At 44.5% G+C, this 21,129-nt stretch overlaps 1 protein-coding gene across 11 annotated transcripts in view; it reads left to right on the forward strand.

The window, feature by feature from the left end:
- PTPRM (protein tyrosine phosphatase receptor type M) overlaps nucleotides 1–21,129 on the forward strand; it is a 649,319-nt gene that overhangs the window by 565,974 nt on the left and 62,216 nt on the right. For all 11 annotated transcript variants that reach the window (XM_081561596.1, XM_081561601.1, XM_081561595.1 and 8 more), the window contains 2 exons: nucleotides 10,920–10,996; nucleotides 14,624–14,660. In XM_081561596.1, coding sequence (XP_081417722.1) covers nucleotides 10,920–10,996; nucleotides 14,624–14,660 — 114 coding nt within the window. The remainder of the gene's footprint in view (nucleotides 1–10,919; nucleotides 10,997–14,623; nucleotides 14,661–21,129) is intronic.

The following is a 21,129-nucleotide window of genomic DNA, read 5'->3' on the forward strand; positions in this document are numbered from 1 at the left end:
GTAAAGAATCCACCACCTGCAATGTGGGAGACCTGGGTTCGATCCCTAGGTTGGGAAGATCCCCTGGAGAAGGGAAAGGCTACCCACTCCAGTATTCTGGCCTGGAGAAGTCACAAAGAATCGAATTTAAGTTTTTTTATTTTTATGATAACACATCTCAGCAGTTCTTAATTGTAACTAACAATTACAATTGAGAAAATAAGATGCAAGTCAGAAGAAAAGAATGAAACTCTGCCATTTGCAGCCCCTTGGATGGACCTAGAGGGTATTCGGCTAAGTGAAATAAGTCAGAAAGGAAAATGCAGTGTATTTTCACTTACGTGTAGAATCTAAAAAATAGAAGAAACAAATATAACAAAACAGCAACAGGCTCACAGATACACAGAACAACTAGTGGTTACCTGTCATGGCAGGGGGGAGGAAGAAGGGAGGTGCAGAACAGGGTAGAGAATTGGGAGGTATAAACTACTAAGTATAAAATAAATAATCTACAAGGATGTCACATACAGCATAAGGAATACAGCCAATATTTGATAATAAGCTTAAATGAAGTATAAGCTATCAACATATTGATTCACTATCTCTATTTTATATACCTGAAAGTAATATAATATTGTAAATCAACTATACTTCTACTAAATAGACGATAGAACAATGGATGGATGTGTAGATAACTGGTAGGGTGAGGATATGATATGACACGACATGATATATAGAAGAAATAGATGGCTTCCAGGAAGGCATGGAGTCAGAAGCAGCTCCTGTCTTCCTGACTTGGGTGGATGGAGAATGGGTGAGCGAACGGATAGACAGGTGGAAGTCCGGGTCATTTATACGATGTGTAACCCTGGAAGGGAACCTGACTTGGAGCTCAGGGGTAGCATGGAAAGCTTGTGAGTTTAATCCAAACACATATTACCATGCCTTTGACATATTCAGATGGGATTCAAGTAGGCAGCTATGTGGACAGGCCTGGAACCCAAAAGAGATGTAGGTTAGTGAATCTTCAGGCAAAGGACTGGTAGTTGTCAGCTTGTCTGTGGAGGAAGCATGGAGGGCATTAAGGGCCTTGGACCCAGCCTGGAGGGGCTTTAATAATGAGAACATCTGAGACAAAAGCACTGACACGTGCAAAGGAGCATGTGTCCTGGAGGGGCGGGGCATGCGTGATGTCCGGCTGGGAGTCTAGTACAAGGAAGACAGGGATGTCACAAGGTGGGGAGTAGCCCAAAGCTACTTTGAAGTTGCCCACAGCTGCTTGGGATGGGGGGAGGGGTGCAGCCCTGACAGTGGGGGACCCTCGACTCTTACATGAAGAGGGGCCCTTCTGAGATCTGGTTTTCATCTGGACTCGGGGTCCCCGTGTCTCGTGAGGCGACTAAGAGGACAGTGAGAACTGGGACCCAGTCTGTCCCGCCCAGGTCTTTACCAGCAATCTCATCTCCGTCTCGGTGGCCCATGCAGAGGGCTGCACGTCCCCAGGACTTTGTCTTAAATCAGCATACTTCTTCCTGCTAATGGAGCGACTCCAACAGTCCCCGTGTCACTTCTGAGGGACAGACCACTGTCGTGATCCAGGTTAGGTGTAAAAGCAAGCAAAGAGAGGAGAGAGAGAGAGTTGGAAGTGAGTTTAGAGGGTAAGATTCCCTGGGAAAGCATCCAGCATCAAAAATCCCACGGATGAGAGTAAGACAGAAACACACCCACCGAACACGTATAGAAAAGAAAAGGGTAAATTCTAGGAAAATTAGGCAAAATAAAATTAGAGTCAGAGGACCTGCCAGGAGCCTGAAAAGAGTAGGAATCCGTGACAGAGGGTCTCAGTTAAAAAAAGTCAGGCACAAGGCAAGACTAAGAAGTGAGCAGCACAAAACCCACAGGGGAGTGAAGCTCAGTATGCAGCCTCCAGCACTCAGCTCAGAGCTCCTTCTTCTCGCTCAGATCCTGCATGGCTGGACCTGGGCCCCCCACCCCCTAATGGGCAGTGGCAAAGACCACAGGCTGGAGCAGGGGGCAGGGGGAGGCAGGATGCCCAGCACTTCCTCTCGGTTACCTCGGCCCCTCTGCCTCTCGTACCTTGAAACCAGTTTACAGCACATGCCCTTGGCAGGATGTAACCGCGGGGAGAGCAAGGCTGTTATTTGTAGCAATCAATAATAATTAAAATTAATTTTGAATCTCCTGTCAGAGGGCAAATGTTACTTAGATCATTGTAATTCCAGTTTGCCTTAAACATGTCATCAATATTTAGCAGAAGGGGAGAACTGGTTACAGATGGAAGATTGTCGGTGACAGACGCCATCTCTGCTGCCGCGGTAACATCTAACCACTTACAGGTTCCAGCTGCAAGGCTGTGACCCAGATCCATCGTGTTCAATATGAAAATGTTAAACTATTTGAAGCTACATAGAGGTGTTTTAAACATAATATTACTTGATAAAAAGGGCATAAATAACATGGTTTGGGGATTGAGGGACCTGCTTTAAATCTGTAATTACCCCGCCTCTGATGTGCAAAGGCAGTCATACACACACACAAATACGTGCATACACAGACAGACATATATACACATAAACACACATATATACACATATATATGGTGTGTATATTTATGTGTGTACATGTATACACACAGATACGCACATAAGACTGACCTATTTACACATAAGTACATACATACATGGGCTTTCCACGTGGCTCAGTGGTAAAGAATCCACCTGCCAATGCAGGAGATGCAGCTTCGATCCCTGAGTTAAGAAGATCTCCCGAATGAGGAAACGGCAACCCATTCCAGTATTCTTGCCTGGAGAATCCGATGGACAGAGGAGGCTGGCAAGCTATAGTCCATGGAGCTGCAAAGAGTTGGATGCGACTGAGCACATACACACACACACTCATACATACATATATAAACAGATGTAAATACATATGTATATACACACTACAAATACACACACATAAATACATACACATTCATAATGTATATACATATACATGTGTATATACACATGCCATAAGTATATACACATACATAAATACACACATGCAGACATACATGCAGGAAGGTACACACAGATTATAATTTTTCAGCAGTAAGCAATGGGTTGTTATGACCAGGTCTTAATGTGCCTGTCTCTTAACCAAAAATATTTGTTTGCCCCACTTCATGCAGTAAAGGCTTTTCTGGAAGGACTTAGAGGAATGACACAGACCTTTGATGCAGATTGAGTTTCTCAAAGTGGCAGCTTATTACCCTTCTGGGTGGGGTAACACGGAGTTGCGGCTATTATATAAACATTAGTTGGAGTTTGATCATATTCCATTCATCCATGGCTAAATAGGTTTCTTTTTCCAATTAAAAAAACAATTCATACACATTCAAGAAAATGTGTGCAGTAAAGAGGGGGAAATTGTATAGCACCTCACCCAGCGAATTCAAATTCTGCTAACATTTTATTTCTCTTTCCTTCAAATCTCTTTCTTCTATGGCTCGAAGTTGCTGGCTTTATTTTGAGCAATAAAAACAGAGTTTTATTGTTTTCTTTCTGATTTCTAAGACAGTGCAAACTATGTCGACAATTGAAGTGGTGCGTAAAATCATAAATGGAAGAAGAACCATCCCTCCCAATTTTGCCACCCGGCAGATGTTCCATCCCTCTGGTTGCTTACGATGCTCCTACACACACATCCAAGTGTATTCGATTATTTCATAGAAACAGACTCTTAGGAGACATGCTGCTTGCAACTCACTCTCCTTCACTTATATTATGTCACAGAGATTGTTCCAAGTAAAGAAATTTAGAGTAATCTTTTATAGTGATCGTTTCAGATTCCATTGTTTTATAAAATCACTAAGGATCAATTCTCTGCTGATAGTGAATGGTTTAAACTGGGTGGGGCTAGAATAAATTGTGTCTTAGAAAAGAAGTTTTGGGCTATCATATGACCCTGCAATCCTACTCCTGGGCATGTATCCAGAGAAAAATATGATCTGAAAGATGCACCCCAATGTTCATTGCGGTACTGTTTACAATAGCCAAGACATGGAAGCAACCTAAATGTCTATCGGCAGAAAAATGGATAAAGAAGATGTGGTACATGTATACAATAGAATATTAGCCATAAAAATGAATGAAATAATGCCATTTGCAGCAACATGGATGGACTTAAAGAGTGTCATACTGAGTGAAATAAATCCGACAGAAATATCATATGACATCCCTTATATATGGAATCTAAAAAGAAGTGATAGAAATGAACTTGCAAACAGAAACAGACTCACAGACTTAGAGAATGAGCTTATGGTTGCCAAGAGGAAGGATGCGGGGTCGGGGGGATAGTTAGGGAGTTTGTGATGGACATGTATACACTGCTATATTTAACATGGATAACCAGCAAGGTCCTATTGTATATAGCACAAGGAACTCTGCTCAGTGTTATGTGACAGCCTGGATGGGAGGGGAGTTTGGGGGAGAATGGATATATACGTATGGCTGAGTCTCTTCCCTGTTCACTTTAAACTATCACAACATTGTTTGTTAATTGACTATACCCCGATACAAAATTAAAAGTATAAAAAGAAAGGAAAGGAAAGGAGCTCTTGGCATGGATTCACTGGAGAGTGAAGAGTCTGAAGGCAAATATGAAATGGTTCAGGTGAAAATATCAGGTCTTGAGGTCACAGCAGTAATGATACCAGTGACAGAGCTCTGTACCAATGCATGACTTGTATTAACTCAGTCCGAACAAAAGCACTACAAGGTAGGCACTATGTTTTTTCCATTTCACAATGGAAGAAACTGAGGCACAGAGGTTAAATAATCTGTCCAAGGGCATAAAGTCGAAAGTGACAGAATTAGGAGCAAACCCAGAGATTTTTACTCCAAAGTCTGTGATCTTAACCTCTATGCAACATTGTACACAAACAGGGATAGAAAAGAAAAGCTGTTGAGTAGATTCCAGGGGATTCAGATGAAGGGGTTGTTGAGAAGTATTCAGTCTGTTTCCAAACCTTTACCTGCTTATGGTTTAAAACTCGCTGAACTCATCTTCCCCAAAAAGTGGGTGTGTGGAGTTTTCAGTTCTACCCTGCTCTGCTGGTCCCCAAACAAGCCTACAGGGCTGGTTGTGCTGTGAATTGCCCGGCTCCTGCAAGGGTATTGCCTTTATTCGTAGAAGAGAGTAATTTCCTTTTTTTATTGAAAGATGGTTGATTTTTGGTGTTTCAAGTACACAGCAAACTGATTCAGTTATACATACATATACACTATTTTTCAGATGCTTTCCATTATAGGTTATTACAACATACTGAATGTAGTTCCCTGTGGTATACAGTAGGTCCTTGTTTAATTTTTATATAGTATTGTGTATCTCTTAACCCCAAATGCCTAATTTATACCTCCCCACTATCCCTGGGCTTCCCAGGTGACACTAGTAGTAAAGAACTCACCTACCTGTGCAGGAGGTATAAGAGATGGGAGTTCGATCCCCGGATCGAGAAGATCCCCTGGAGGAGAACACAGCAACCCACTCCAGTATTCTTGCCTGGAGAATCCCATGGACAGAGGAGCCTGGTGGGCTACAGTCCATGGGGTCACAAAGAGACAGACAGGACTGAAGCGGCGTGGCACAGCACTTCTACTGACCTGTCTGTAGCTCTGTACCTGTGTAGATCGGTCTCTATATATCTATCTAGATGACTAGATCGGATAGTCTTTACATCTGCTATGTAAATTCTCCCTGAATCAGTTATAACGTCTTCCTGCTTCTGTCATTAAGTAAATAAAAATCTTTGACATGTGCTCATCTTTGAAGAAAAAAAAAAAAAAACTGGAGAAATAGCTGTGAAGTTTCAAAAAACACGAAACTTTGTGGGGGCTAACTGAATAGTGGGAGATGGTGAGGAAATTATTTCAAAGGCTCTGTTTATGAGAGATGAGAGTGCAGTCTTTGCAGAGATTCAAGTCCCTAATGAGAACATTCCAGAACCACTTGAGAGGCCCAGCGGCAGTAAATCGTGGGGAATGGGCAGTACTCACCCTGAGGCTCCCAGGGAAATAAAGCCTGGAAGAAAGTAATTAGCCTCCAACTAAAATAAATAAATTAATAAAAAAATAAAATTCCCATAAATATTTTGTGTAATAAAAAAAGAAAAAAAAGAGAGGAGGGATTCTGATAGGGAGCACAGCAGATTCTGAGACAGCCCTGGGTCAGAAGCTTGAGAGGCTCGGATGCGGTGCCTGCCTTTTAAAGCACGGCCCGGGAAAAGTCATGGAGTGAAGCTGACCATCAGAGGAGCTGACTGAAGGCCTGGGGCTGCAGTAGAGCTGGGTTCAGTCCTATTGTAGCCTCTTTCATTCCGGAAGCTCAGATGGCTTTACCCGGGAACTGCTTAACACTCCCCTCTGACATTGTGTGTGGGCGCTGGCTGCTCCGACACGGACAAAAGCCATGACCATCCACACGTACCCCATTCCCCAGGAACTCCCCTCCCCATGACCCAGGCCAATTCTGGACCAGAGCCTCTCTTTTTAAGCAAAATGGATTCTAGGATACTAGTTCTTAGAGCATGTCCGCTACAAGGAGAATTTCTGCTCACCTGTGGGTCCATTCCTGGGTCACTCTTGTCAGTTTGGGCAGCAACTGTAAAGATGGTGAGAAGAGATGCCTGAGCATCTGACACCCAGCGTGTGGTGACAGCAACAGCAGGCATTCTCCATCATTCGCTTGACACCAGGCTCTCAGATCCTCTCTTCCTGTGGTTTAGTTTCATGCTCACAGTAATCCCATGGGGAGGCACTGTGATACCCCATTTGCTGGTCAGGGAAGGAAAGCCCAGCGAGATGAAGCAACTTGCTTGAGAGGGTTCCCTGGCACCCCGGCCCCAAGCCCATATGCATGCCCACTGCCCGTGTTCTCTCGGAGCAGAGCAGGGGGACGTGGCTCCCTCCGAGCTTCACCCATGTCTGATCCACCTCATTCCCACTCTCCAGATAAAGGCATTGTTACTGTTTTTGTTGTTTAGTCACTAAGTCATGTCTGACTCTTTGCGACCCCATGGACTGTAGCCCACCGGGCTCCTCTGTCCGTGGAGTTCTCCAGGCAAGAATACTGGAGTGGGTCGCCATTTCCTCCTCCAGGGGATCTTCCTGACCCAGGGATCGAACTAGCATCTCTGCGTTGGCAGACAGGTTCTTTACCACTGAGCCACCAGGAAAGCCTAAAGGTATTGAGCCCAGGCTGATAATAAGGCTCAGACAGAAAACGATGTGACCATCTGTCAGGAACTGGAGTGAGAAGTCCCACCCGTGAAGGCAAGTTTGAAGCCTGACGCAGAGTTCCTCCTGTGGAATCAAGCACGACGGTCCTCCACGGAGGGTTGAACTTGAGCGACCGGCTGAAATGTTGGCTTTCACCCATTAACAGGTCACGACAATAAGCAGGCTCCAGTCAGCAGTTCATCAAGTGATCTCGGGTCAAACGGCCTGTCACCTGCAGGCGCCCTGACTCTAGCCTCAATCTGGGGGTGTCGTTCGTTTCTCACCCACTAACCCAGATGGAATGTCAACAGTGTAGAAGCAGGACCTTCACCGCCCAGCGTCATGGCAAGTGGGGTCTCAAAGCAGTTCCCCCAGCCCACCTCTCGGACCCTGCAGTCCTTCCCTCTCAGAGAGGCTGGCCTTATCTTCCAAATACAGGGTGGGTGTGAGCTTTCACTGGAAGGAAGACTCCTCTACCCCAAAGAACATTCATTTGGAAAAGCAATTTTTAAAGGACTTTTTTTTTTAAAGTTCACTTTTGACTCATTTAAAAGACATTTGGGGGACTTCCCTGGTGGTCCAGTGACTAAGACTCCACAGTCCCAAGGCAGGAGCCCTGGGTTCAACCCCTGGTTAGGGAACTAGATCCCGCACGCCACAACTAAGACCCAGTGCAGCCAAATAAATAAATAAATATTAAAAAATGAAAGATATTTGGGAGTAGGAGAAATTCAGGGTTTCAGACACTAACATAGGGATTGGGGGTGGGGCAGTGAGCAAAACATGAAAATCCATCCCCTTTTAGGGCTTCTAGCACTTTCCTTTTTTTTTTTTTAATTTTTTATTTTTTTATTTATTTATGTTTTTTTTTTAATAAATTTATTTAATAAATTTATTTATTTTAGTTGGGGGCCAATCACTCCACAACATTGCAATAGTCTTCGCCACACATTGACATGAACCAGCCATGGGTTTACATGTGTTCCCCTTCCTGGACCCCCCACCCACCTCCCTTATTAAAAAAATAAATAAATAAATAAATAAATTTATTTATTTTAGTTGGGGGCTAATTACTTTACAATATTGTAGTGGTTTTTGCCATACATTGATATGAATCAGCCATGGGTTTACATATGTTCCCCCTCCTGGACCCCCCACCCACCTCCCTCCCCATCCCATCCCTCTGGATCATCCCATTGCCCCGGCCCTGAGCCCTTGTCTCATGCATCGAACATGGAATGGTGTTCTGTTTCACATATGATAATATACATGTTTCAATGCTATTCTCCCAGAACGTCCCACCCTCACCTTCTCCCTCAGAGTCCATAAGACTGTTCTATGCATCTGTGTCTCTTATTCTGTCTCGCATATAGGGTTATCGTTACCATCTTTCAAATTCCATATATATGCATTAGTATACTGTATTGGTGTTTTTCTTTCTGGCTTACTTCACTCTGTATAATGGGCTCCAGTTTCATCCATCTCAATAGAACCGATTCAAATGTATTTTTTAATGGCTGAGTAATATTCCATTGTGTATATGTACCACAGCTTCCTTATCCATTCGTCTGCTGATGGACATCTAGGTTGCTTCCATGTCCTGGCTATTGTAAACAGTGCTGCGATGAACATTGGGGTAAACGCATCTCTTTCAATTCTGGTTTCCTCGGTGTGTATGCCCAGCAGTGGGATTGCTGGGTCATATGGCAGTTCTATTCCCAGTTTTTTAAGGAATCTCCACACTGTTCTCCATAGTGGCTGTACTAGTTTGCATTCCCACCAACAGTGTAAGAGGGTTCCCTTTTCTCCACACCCTCTCCAGCATTTATTGCTTGTAGACTTTTGGATAGCAGCCATTCTGACTGGTGTGAAATGATACCTCATTGTGGTTTTGATTTGCATTTCTCTAATAATGAGTGATGTTGAACATCTTTTCATGTGTTTGTTAGCCACCTGTATGTCTTCTTTGGAGAAATGTCTGTTTAGTTCTTTGGCCCATTTTTTGATTGGGTCGTTTATTTTTCTGGAATTCAGCTGCAGGAGTTGCTTGTATATTTTTGAGATTAATTGTTTGTCTGTTGCTTCGTTTGCTATTATTTTCTCCCATTCTGAAGGCTGTTTTTTCATCTTGCTTATAGTTTCCTTTGTTGTGCAAAAGCTTTTTTTTTTTTTTTTAAGTATAATAACTTTTTATTTGACATCTACAAGATTGTGGTATCTTGCAGCTTTTGACCAGGTTTATACAATCTCTGTTTCTTAATAGTGCAACCTGTGCAAGCAAAAAAAGTAAAGGGGAAAAAAAAAAGAAACGAAAGACCAATTGTCCCCTCACTTGTTTTTATAAACATCTATTATAGACGAAACAAAACTTACCCATATTATAGATAAGTGTCTATTCACATTTGTACATTACCATTTTTAACAGCTTGAGATAAACTCTACAATGTCCTACAACACGTTAAACAATATTCAAGTTACTGAGTAACAACAATAACAACAAGAAATAAACATAATTAGGTCCCATTTGTTTATTTTTGCTTTTATTTCCAGTATTCTGGGAGGTGGGTCATGGAGGATCCTGCTGTGATTTATGTTGGAGAGTGTTTTGCCTATGTTTTCCTCTAGGAGTTTTATAGTTTCTGGTCTTACGTTTAGATCTTTAATCCATTTTGAGTTTATTTTTGTGTACGGTGTTAGGAAGTGTTCTAGTTTCATTCTTTTATAAGTGGTTGACCAGTTTTCCCAGCACCACTTGTTAAAGAGATTGTCTTTTCTCCATTGTATATTCTTGCCTCCTTTGTCGAAGATAAGGTGTCCATAGGTGCGTGGGTTTATCTCTGGGCTTTCTATGTTGTTCCATTGATCTATATTTCTATCTTTGTAGCACTTTCCTTTTTAAAAGATAGATTTTCAGGGAAATAACTGAGGTATCTGAGAAGCATTTATAGAGAAAATTTTTCATGCAGAAAAAAATGTTTAATGTGGCTAATTGATACCACCATCACGACCCCTAGATGGGACTTGCTGTGCTTGAGAATTTATGTTTTCATTTAATCATTATAACAGGCCGGTTGGAGGCAGGTGCTGTCGTCCCTCGTCCAGATGAGTGGCCGAGGCTTGGTGGTATAACTTAGTGGCCTTGGTCACGTGGCTGATGGGGGCCAGCCTCACTCCATCAGCCATGCCCTTGATGCAGGGGGAGAGAACACTGGTCCGATGACTGAGGTTAGGACCGTGTCCACAACTCCCAGAAAGCTGGGTGGTGGTTTATAATCATTGTTCATCAAGGTGGATGTCAGAGACAACCTTCAGAATCTCAGGGCTCACGTGTGATTTAGTGGAGTTGCTAAACTTCCAGTCCAAGAACTCGTCCTGCCGTGATCTACAGGACTCAGTAAAAGTTTCAGACCTCTGCCGGCGCTTCATGTCTATAAAATGATCAAAGAATGTGTTAATGCGATTTCCTGTGAAATGCAAAAGAATATTAAACCCTTCCCCATCTTAGCAGAAGTGTAGGTGTGTAGTGTTTAATTCTTTGTTTACCTCTAAAGTGACAGAATGTGGATGCCCTCTCTGTAACATGCTCACGTTCTGCAGCTCTGCACAGCCCCACAGACAGCGTTTGTTAATTGCTGTTTTCTTGTCCTTTTCCTTCTGCAGATGATCATTCCCGAGTGAGGCTACAGACCGTAGAAGGAGACAACAACTCAGACTACATCAACGGAAATTATATTGATGTACGTATTCTGTGGCTCAGATGGTATAAGATCTGCCTGCAATTCAGGAGACCCAGGTTTGATCCCCGTTGGAAGATCCCCTAGAGATGGGAATGCCAACCCACTCCAGTATTCTTGCCTGGAGAATCCCATGGACAGAGGAGCCTGGTGGGCCACAGTCCATGTGGTCAAAAAGAGTCAGACACAACTGAGTGACTAACAAGTATTCTTACCTGTCAGTAAACCCGACTGTTCTGGCACATAGCATCCTGTGTATCTGCTCCAAGACAGGTGGACACAGGTTCAACCAAACACAGCAGCCCTGTCCCATACATGCAGAGCTTGACCGTGAAGATACGTCAGCCTTGGGCTGATGAGCCTCCCCCATCAACCCCCATGACAGTCTCTGCCCTCTTGGCCGCCCCATGCTTATGTGGACTAAGAAAATGGCATTTCCATTTTTGTCAACAACTTAGATTATTTGACACTTAAAGAAATCCGTTTGCATATTAATAGGACAAAACTCTCTAATTCCTCATTCGATGATTTGCCATCTCCTGTCATCACAGCACTTTTAAGTTGCCTTCAAAGTCGTCTGCAGCTGTTAACCAGTACTTCTGATGCATGCAAGACGTGTCATTAAATATGTAGGCTGCTTAATTATTGAAGCCTGCTTCTTTGTTCATTCTGCATCGTGTTAACTGAATGTCTTACATTAGAATAAATTCTTTGGGAGACAGCATGTTTTCACTTGAAAGAATGAGTGAAATCAAAAGTAGACTGAAAATCAAGGGAACACCGCCGTTACCTCCAAGGCCCGAGTTTAGACTGAAGAGATCTCAGCTCCTGAGGCATCGTCCTCTGCACTTGGACTTCATGCTGGTTCTTAATCCACAAGCATCTCTTTGCACAGGTTTTATTCAGATACGTGGGTTCCTTTCTTGTCTCTGTTGAGTATTACTAAGAATATTAGCATCACAATCTCTAAGAGTTATCTAAGAGTAACTCTTTGGAAAAGACCCTGATGCTGGGAAGGATTGAGGCAGGAGGAGAAGGGAGTGACAGAGGATGAGAGGGTTGGATGGCATCACCGACTCAATGGACACGAGGTAGCGGGAAATAGTGGATGACAGGGGAGACTGGTGTGCTGCAGTCAGTCCATGGGGTCGCAAAGAGTCTGACATGACTTAGCGACTGAACAACAACAACAACATACTACAGGATATTTGGGTAGTGCTCATTGGAAAGGTTTGGCATTGGGGGTTATAGAGTTGAGGGTGGAAGCTGACGGAGGATTATTTGAAGAATAATTCATATCTCAGTCTTCATACACTCCTAGACCCTCCTTTTGCTAATGACTACCAACCCAAGGTAGAACTTTTATTAACTCAGAGTTTCCTCCTAAGGCACACTGACTTATTCCTTTCTTCAGGGAATATTTAGGGAGAACTTGATAGGAATGCCCAGAGGTGCCTGAGACCTGTTACCTTCTCACCAAGGCCTCACAACTCAGAAGCTGAAGCAAGAACCATCTTTGCTGTGATGCTCCTTCCCTGGGGAGAGTCCAGGGGAGCCCTGTTCATACTGTACTTCAGCCCTCCAGCCCTTGGGGTCCTTGAGCAGAGGCACAGTGTCTGGTCCTGCTGCATTCCACCCCATCACAGGCTAGGATGCTGTAAGCCCTCAGAGTTCTCTGAGTCACCATCTGAGCAGTAGCTGTGATCACATTAGGCTTGTCCTGGGGGCCTTTTGAACTAAGCTTTAAAGAACAGCTGTGTAAGGCTTCGGGTGGTTCAGTAGTGAGCCACAGCTACTGAAGCCTGCAAGCCCTAGAAATGTGCTCTGCAACAAGAGAAGCCACCACAGTGAGAAGCCCGTGCACCACAACTGGAGAAAGCCCGTGTGCAGCAACAAAGACCCAGAGCAGCCAAAAATAAAAATGGAGAAAAAAAAAAGAACGGCTGGGTAGGGACACAGAGAGGGGAGGACATAAAAGTCATGAACATACTAGATTCATTAGTTTTTGTTTTTAATAGAGAAAGAGTCAGTATTCAGGGCCCCTTTACACTTAATTGGTGAGATTTTATTGAGCATCTATTACATGTCAGTAACTGTTTGAGTTGCTGGTATTGTAATTGTGAACAATTCAGACCAAAACAGAATACTAAGCACTGACATAAGGGACCTAATGGTCTAATGGGGATAAAGGGACCATAAATGAAGCAAGTCATTGAAGTCTGGTATATTGGACAGTAGAAAGAATAGAGTGGCTGCAGTTAACTCCACTGAGAAGGTGGGGGTCTGGGCCAGGTGGGTATCTCAGGCGATGAGCCTCTAGGCTTGGAAGCAGTCCCAGAAAAGGCCTGGCTGAGGAGCACACCCGGCAGATGTGGAGGGATCTGAAGGGAGTGGCGTCCAGGTGGTGGGGTGAGGGAGGTCATGGGCAGGTGAGTACATGGCAGTGAGGAGTTGGGCTCTTCCTGTGAACCCGGAGGTGAGAGGGTCAGCGCAGAGGAGTGACTGGATCTGGAAGTGAGAGGAGGGTGAACCTATAGGTTGGCAGGAGTCAAAGTAAGGATGGCTGATGGTGACCTGGTCCATCAAATGACCCTCCCCTCTTCCAGCACCTTGCAGACCCACACAGACAGTGGTGAGTCCCACCGGATCCTGTCTCACGGAGCTTATCAGCTGACAGGAAATGAGTGACCATCAAAATAACCCTGCTTAGTATCTGTTGTGACTCTGTGTCAGAGACCTAATGCCAGTCAAGGTAGAGAAGAATGTGTCTGCTTTGGTTGTTCACTCTTGTAGATTGCTTTTAAGAGCAAAAAGATCTAAGTGGTCTGAGAAATTGGTATTTCCTCTCCAGGTATCTTTATTCTCTTTTCCAGCTGGCTTTGGGCAGTGTTTTCTGCCTTCCCAGGGGAGAGAAAGAGGAAGTGTTAAGGTCCCTTCTTGCTTTGGTCCCAATTTTCATCTTTCCCCCTTCTTATAGGGTCATGATAAAAGGAAGGGGTCTTGCAAAATTTCTGCTTCTTTAAACTCCTGGTCCTGCTACAGCATCATGTCTTGGTATCTGTAGTGTTTAAAAATGATGTTTGGTATACCCACTCCAGTATTCTTTCCTGGAGAATCCCATGAACAGAGGAGCCTGGCCAGCTATAGCCCATGGGGTTGCAAAGAGTTGGACACAACTGAACGACTAAGCATAGCACACAGCGCATTACTATTGATGTAACTGTCCATACCAATATAACGGAATATGAGTTAAAGCTTTGTCACATCGCCAATAACATCCCAAACACAAATGAAATTCTATTGCACATTCCTAGCTGGTTTGCACTCTAATCAGAGTCGTGGTCATGTTATTTCAGAAAATCCATACGTTGTTAGTGTTTATTGCTCATCCATCATCTCTTAGCCTGTGTGTGATTAAGTTACTCACCCACTCCTCGCCGTGCAGGCATCAGAACTGTTACATGTTGATGCACCCTGGCTTATTAAGAGCCAAGTCTGGTAATGTAACTTCCCGGTGATGCAGCTGTTGGTATTTGAAAGTACATTCATTTTGGCAAACTTAGTATGTGACTTCTGTGCTGCTTATTGATTTTCAAGTTTGTCTAATATTCTTTCCCATTTATTTTTTAGGGTTATCATCGACCCAATCATTATATTGCTACACAAGGTAAGTTGATTCCAGTTTTGATGTCTTTTGGTTGTTTGCCCATTCTCTGTCATTTCACACCCAGCTCACCCTCCCCGGGAACTCTGTCACATGCTGCTGTAGCCCCGGGGGCTGATTGCATTTCCAGCCATCAACACATGCACTCCTGGTTTCCCATCAGAGGTCCTGGCGATGTAATCATTCAGTTAGGACTTCATATTGAGATCAGTAGAGGAAATGTGTTCATCAATAATTATTGAATTAACTCTGCCTGCCTTAGCAATTAATCTGACATTTGCAAGAACAGATGTATAGATATTCATTGAAGAAATAGGTACTGGATATTATGTGTATAAAGACCTGAACTGGTCGCTGCTGGGGGTGTGAGCCAAATCCAACAGGCACCCTTATTACATTGGTGTGAGTTAGTAGGGAAGACGTGTGCACATGCTGTATACTTAAAACCTTGTGTGAAACCAACACGATGTTGTAAAACAGTTATCCTCCAATTAAAACTTTTTTAAAAGGCTAAAAGAAAAAAACTGCCAGCATCATGGGTCCTTTTTGAAAATTAAATAAGACAAATGACACCTATTTCAATACTGTTATTATTACTATAATATTTATATGATTAATATAAAATATATGATTGGTATATGATTATAGATATAATTAATATAATAGATATTATATAAATAAATATATTATAAATACATATATATAATATATCAATATAGCATCAATATATTAAATCTATAAAGTTAATATCTATTAAATTTATATTGATATATAAATATAATATAATGAATATGTTATCATAAACATTAATATTATTATTTTAAAAACACCTTTTGTGAGAGGTACAGATAAGGTGTTAAGGAAATTCAGAAATTCAGACAAGAGGTCGCTTTCAGGTGGGATGGTTCAGAAGCAGCCTTGTGGCAGAAGTGAGCCTGGGAGGGGAAGGTCTGACTAACAGAGACATCGCGAGCAACAATCTGAAAGCAGCAAGTCCGTGCTCCTGGGTAGAAGGCAGTTGGTGGCTCACCGTGGCTAAAGGAAACGGAAGGCCAGAGGAATGTGTCAGAGTTCATGGCATGATTTTTTTTAATTTATTTAATTCAAGTAAAGTTGATGTACAGTGCTGTGGTAAATTCTGCTGTACAGCAAAGTGATTCAGTTGCACACATTTACATGGCATGGTTTTGGTACCATCTTCCCCACCAGTGATGGGGCGAGTCATGTGTGGAGAGTGAGGATCATGAGAGACTGAGGTTTTCAAGAAGAAGTGTCATCATGGTCAGGTTGCTGAGTCAGTACAAGGTGAACAGAGGAAGTGCTGGGAAACAGAGACACCCATTTGAGTTGAAGCGCTAGGGACGAGTGAAGAGTGAGTTCTCTGGGTTGTATTACTTTATCATTGTTTTGGTGACACATCATATCCCAGAAGGAGAAGGCAATGGCACCCCACTCCAGTACTCTTGCCTGGAAAATCCCATGGATGGAGGAGCCTGGTAGGCTGCAGTCCATGGGGTCGCTAAGAGTCGGACACAACTGAGCGACTTCACTTTCACTTTTCCCTTTCATGCACTGGAGAAGGAAATGGCAACCCACTCCAGTATTCTTGCCTGGAGAATCCCAGGGACGGCGGAGCCTGGTGGGCTGCCGTCTATGGGGTCGCACAGAGTCGAACACGACTGAAGCGACTTAGCAGCAGCATATCCCAGAAACAGGCATGGGGAAACCAAACGGATGCAACCTGCCACCAGTTAGGGGTTGGCAGGGTGGTGCCTGAGAAAAAGTCAAGGATACCAAGAAGTCGTGAGTGTAAAGTCTCAAATTGGAGGCAGGGAGGCCTGAGTGTCCACTGGGCCCCGAGGAATGGGGAGGCGCTGAAGGATTGAGGCCAAGGTCGGTGGCGAGTCAGGAGGTAGAAAAGGTGGTCGTAGCCAGAGACCAGAGTCCCAGCGTCTAGAGCAGCGGTGTCCGGCAGAGCTCTCCGCTCTGGTGGAAATCTTCTCTGTCTCTGTTGTCCGGTATGGTGACCATTAGTCATCCATGGCCACTGATACTCTGCTGCTGCTGCTGCTGCTAAGTCGCTTCAGTCGTGTCCGACTCTGTGTGACCCCATAGATGGCAGCCCACCAGGCTCCGCCATCCCCGGGATTCTCCAGGCAAGAATACTGGAGTGGGTTGCCATTGCCTTCTCCAGTGCATGAAAGTGAAAAGTGAAAGTGAAGTCACTCAGTCATGTTGGACTCCTAGTGACCCCATGGACTGCAGCCTACCAGGCTCCTCCATCCATGGGATTTTCCAGGCAAGAGTACTGGAGTGGGGTGCCATTGCCTTCTCCGTCACTGATACTCAGAGTGTATCTACTGCAAAGAGGGACTGGCTTTCAAGTTTAAACAGCTGTGTTTGGCTCTTCCCCACTGGGGGTGTCGGGTAACAGAGCTCTGGGGCAGACAATCTATGGGCATGGCCGGAATTGTCTTCCTGATCCCCACGGCCGCAGCAAAATCCTAGGGGGCACCACTGTCAGAGTCCAGTGTTGTATCATCATGTCCGGATGCTGCACTTCGGTCCAGTGTGTGTCCTTCCCTGGAATGAAAGCAGCAGTGCCTCCCTCCAAGGTCACTTTGTTGTCAGAAGGAGCATCGCACGGACAGCGCCCACTGTGAGCCTGGCAGAAGCCCGGCCCTTGGTAGGAAATGCTAAGGGCTCCAGAAAGCACGCACTTGGTTTGTCTCACATCTGGGACAGAGCGAGGACGTCTGGACCCGAGTCCAGGCTGGGAGCTTCCAAACAGAGCAGACCGATACTGGGGCTTCAAACCTGTCCTCTAGGCTGTCAGAATGTTCCCGAGTCAGGTCATAACAGCTCTGGTTTATACATGGGATGATTATTGGACATTTGAGATTTTACAAGTTTTAAGTGAACATTTTGTTGCAAAATATACAAAACACTCCTGAGTTCTTGTCAAGCAGCCCACGTTCTCGTAGAAAGTATAACCAGAAAATTAAATCTGATTTAACTGTCCACAGTTGAAGGCTGTATATTCGTGTGACCAAATAGCCAATGGAAGTACAGATTGAGGACCCCAAAGTCCTACGTGGGGCCCCTCCCTCATTCATCCTCTCTGCCCCTCTGTCCCCAATGGAGGTCACCCTTGAAAAAAAAAATGCCATAATAGAAGTCACTTTCTAGCCCCATTAGAAGTAGTTTGAATGATACTTATTTGCTCTGCAGCCATCGTTGGCAGCCTTCACCCTATCAAGTATTAATGAACAGATATATTTGCAGACAGATGAGAAATGGCAGATGTCCTCAGTTTGAAGGAGACCACCATGGTGCCCTTTAGCAGAGAAGGGTCCCCCCCACCCTACAGAGCGTGGCCCTTTCCTCGGTGACTGGTGGGCCACAGGCTGGACTTTAAAACCTGGCAGTTCTTGCATCACTGTTGCTGGTGCAGGAAGAGGAGGAAATGAGCCGAGTTTTACTCTAAGGGTCAGTCCAGACAGTACCCGTCCTGTTGTGAGTAATACCTTCAGACCATGATGTTCGGATTAGAAAGTCAGAATGTCTTCTCTCCAGTGCCCCACAGGCACAGTGTAACTGGTGGCCTCGGGTAGCCGGTGATAAAGATTTCTGCTCGTCTGCAGTAATCGACCAGGACAAGATAGAACATGTTCGTGGGTGGCCAACAGAATCACGAACAGCCTGATTCTAAATCCAACAAATGGAGTGATGAAGACTAACAGGCAGATGCCATGTTTAAATCCCTCCTTGCTCCTTTTGCCTCTCTACTTTGCACTGAGACAAGTCTTTAAAATCTGTTCACAGCAGGAACCCCTGAAACTACACGAATGGTCCATTTTCCTGACAACCAGTTCTATCCCCAAGAGTTGGAAATACATAGATTCCTAGCAAGTCCCCTCAATGCAGAGGGCATGTCATGACCGTATCCCTTCAGCCTCTCCCCCTCCCTCCACTTTATTGATTTTTCTACAAGTAACTGACTCTGACCTTTGGTGATAACGGTAATGTTCTGCAGATTGAAGGGACCACATTCAAGCCAGAGTGGTGGCTTTTTTGAGTGTTTTCTTCCTGTCTCCCCGCCCTTCAATTGTTCTCCATCTGGCAGCTAATATACTGATGCCCCGATGTTCACTGCATCACATCTGCCTGGCCAGCTATTGATACAGTTATAAACTTAGAACTAAGGACCTGGCACACAGGGATCAAAGGACAGAAACTCACATGTGTAGCCGCCTGTCCACACTCAGAGCCGGGGCAGAGCTGGGGGTTCAAAAGCTGATTCACAGAGAGGGGCAGTACCCACTCAGGTGGGTGGAGTCACCCAGAATGGATCATAATCAGAAGATGCCCCATAGAGACCACCGAAGAGACCACCACACAGACCATGCGCCGGAGGAAGCTGTGCACGTCAGAACCGCTCCTCCACAACCATTCATGAACTCGGGGTCATGGAGAAAGGAAAGGGAAAGGGCTAGTCACTCAGTTGTGTCCAACTCTTTGCCACCCCACAGACTGTAGCCCACCAGGCTCCTCTGTCCATAGGATTCTCCAGGCAAGAATACTGGAGTGGGTAGCCATTTCCTTCTCCAGGGGATCTTCCCAACCCAGTGATCAAACCTGGGCCTCCCACATTACAGGCAGGTTCCTTACCATCTGAGCCACCTGGAGGAGGGTTCTCTTTATTATTATTTAGGTTTATTTTTCAAACTGACTCAAGGGTCTTGCTTCAGAGAACTCAGGAAAGGCGGTGCGAGGTAGTTGTGGAAGAAATGGCTATAAGTCTGCGATGGACACAGCTGCCCCCACCCTCTGACTCACGTCCAGGTTCCTCTGTGGGCTGGAGACACATGGAAACACAGGGAGATCCTGCCCAGAGGATCCCCCTGCATCACAAAATCTGGGGGTCACGTTGCAGTTACGGGTTGCACTTGGCCGGGATCTCAGAGGAACAGGGACGGCTAGATGGGGAGGCAGGTGTTAATCCAGAGGGTAGGCCGAGTGGGGGGACACCCGAGATCCAGGAGTGGGCGCCCAAAGGAGACCGCTGAGAGGGGCACGGCACCTGGGGTCTTTTTAGTTGCTGGATGAAATGGATCGTCACTCAGGGAAAGTTCACACAGACACAGTTTTACATGGAAGTTTAGGCATGCTCTGCCTTTCTACAATCCAGCCTGAAAAAATCTGTTCCCCCCAGATTAAAACCCTTGAGTTGGCGGGGGAGGTATAAGAGCAAAGAACCAACAGGTAAAGTGAAGACACTGATTAAAAGACTTTGAACAAGGAACCTTGTTTAATGAACGGCAGAGAGGCAGGAAGGGAAAAGGAAGGGTGTTTCTAAGCTGTGTGGTGCTGAGAACAGTACTTTAAGAAGATTAGTTAGTGTGGAGTTATCCTGGAAAGAAAAACTGGAAACAAAGATAGCAGGGAGTAACCACAAGAAAATTTGTGGTAGAGATGAATAGTTCAGACAACAGTAATGACAGGAGTGCAGCTGTAGTTTTTATTTTATTCAACGATCCAGGTTGCATACGACTAAAATATGTTTTCTAATATTAAATACAATATGTTCTAGTTTCAAAACTGTTCATTTTTAAGCGTGATTCCTTCTCATTTAAGAAAATGCAATAAATATATTTTCTTTATGTTTTAGTAGTTAGGGTTGATATAATACTATTCTTTCTGAAACACAGCTTTTTTCTTTGTCCATTCGTTCAGTAAATATCAAGTGCATTTATGTACTAGGCTTTGTGCTGTAACTAATTTAATGTAATTTCCATCCTCTGACCATTTAAGATATTACTTGTCTCGTTTCATAAATAGAAGACTTGAGGCCCATGGAGAGAAGCAGGGGTTGAATACAGAACTAATGCATAGCTGAGTGCCTGTGCCGTGCAGTGTACGTCTCTCTAGTGTCTGGATAATGTGTGATCCCTACTGGGCACTGCATGCTGCCGCTTACGTGGGCCTCATGAAGGTCACCCCTCAAAGTCACATGATGAATCTTTTATGAAATGAATCTAGGATCCAACCCTTTCCTTCTAAGTAACCAGTCATGTCCGACTCTTTCTGACCCCATGGACTATAGCCTGCCAGTCTCATCTGTCTATGGAATTCTCCAGGCAAGAATACTGGAGTGGGTTGCCATTCCCTTCTCCAGGGGATCTTCCCAACCCAAGGATCAGACCCAGGGAATGAACCCAGGTCTCCCACATTGCAGTCAGATTCTTTGCTATCTAAGCCACCAGGGAAGCCCTTTCTATATAACAGTGTTTCTCTAAAAGCAAATTTTCTATGATATGTTCATATCTGAAAACACCTTTTAATTAAAATGGTCTTAAATGTCCTGAAATATGACTCCTAGTATTTGGAATTGCCTTGTTCCCAAGTGGGCCTCTGGGCACCTGTCTGGAAGACCTGCTGGTCCAGGGCTTAGCTAGTCCAAGGAGCTAAT

Source organism: Giraffa tippelskirchi, chromosome 14, assembly GCF_054371585.1.
Source record: "Giraffa tippelskirchi isolate mGirTip1 chromosome 14, T2T-mGirTip1v1.2.pri, whole genome shotgun sequence".
In the NCBI taxonomy this organism is placed as follows: domain Eukaryota; kingdom Metazoa; phylum Chordata; class Mammalia; order Artiodactyla; family Giraffidae; genus Giraffa; species Giraffa tippelskirchi.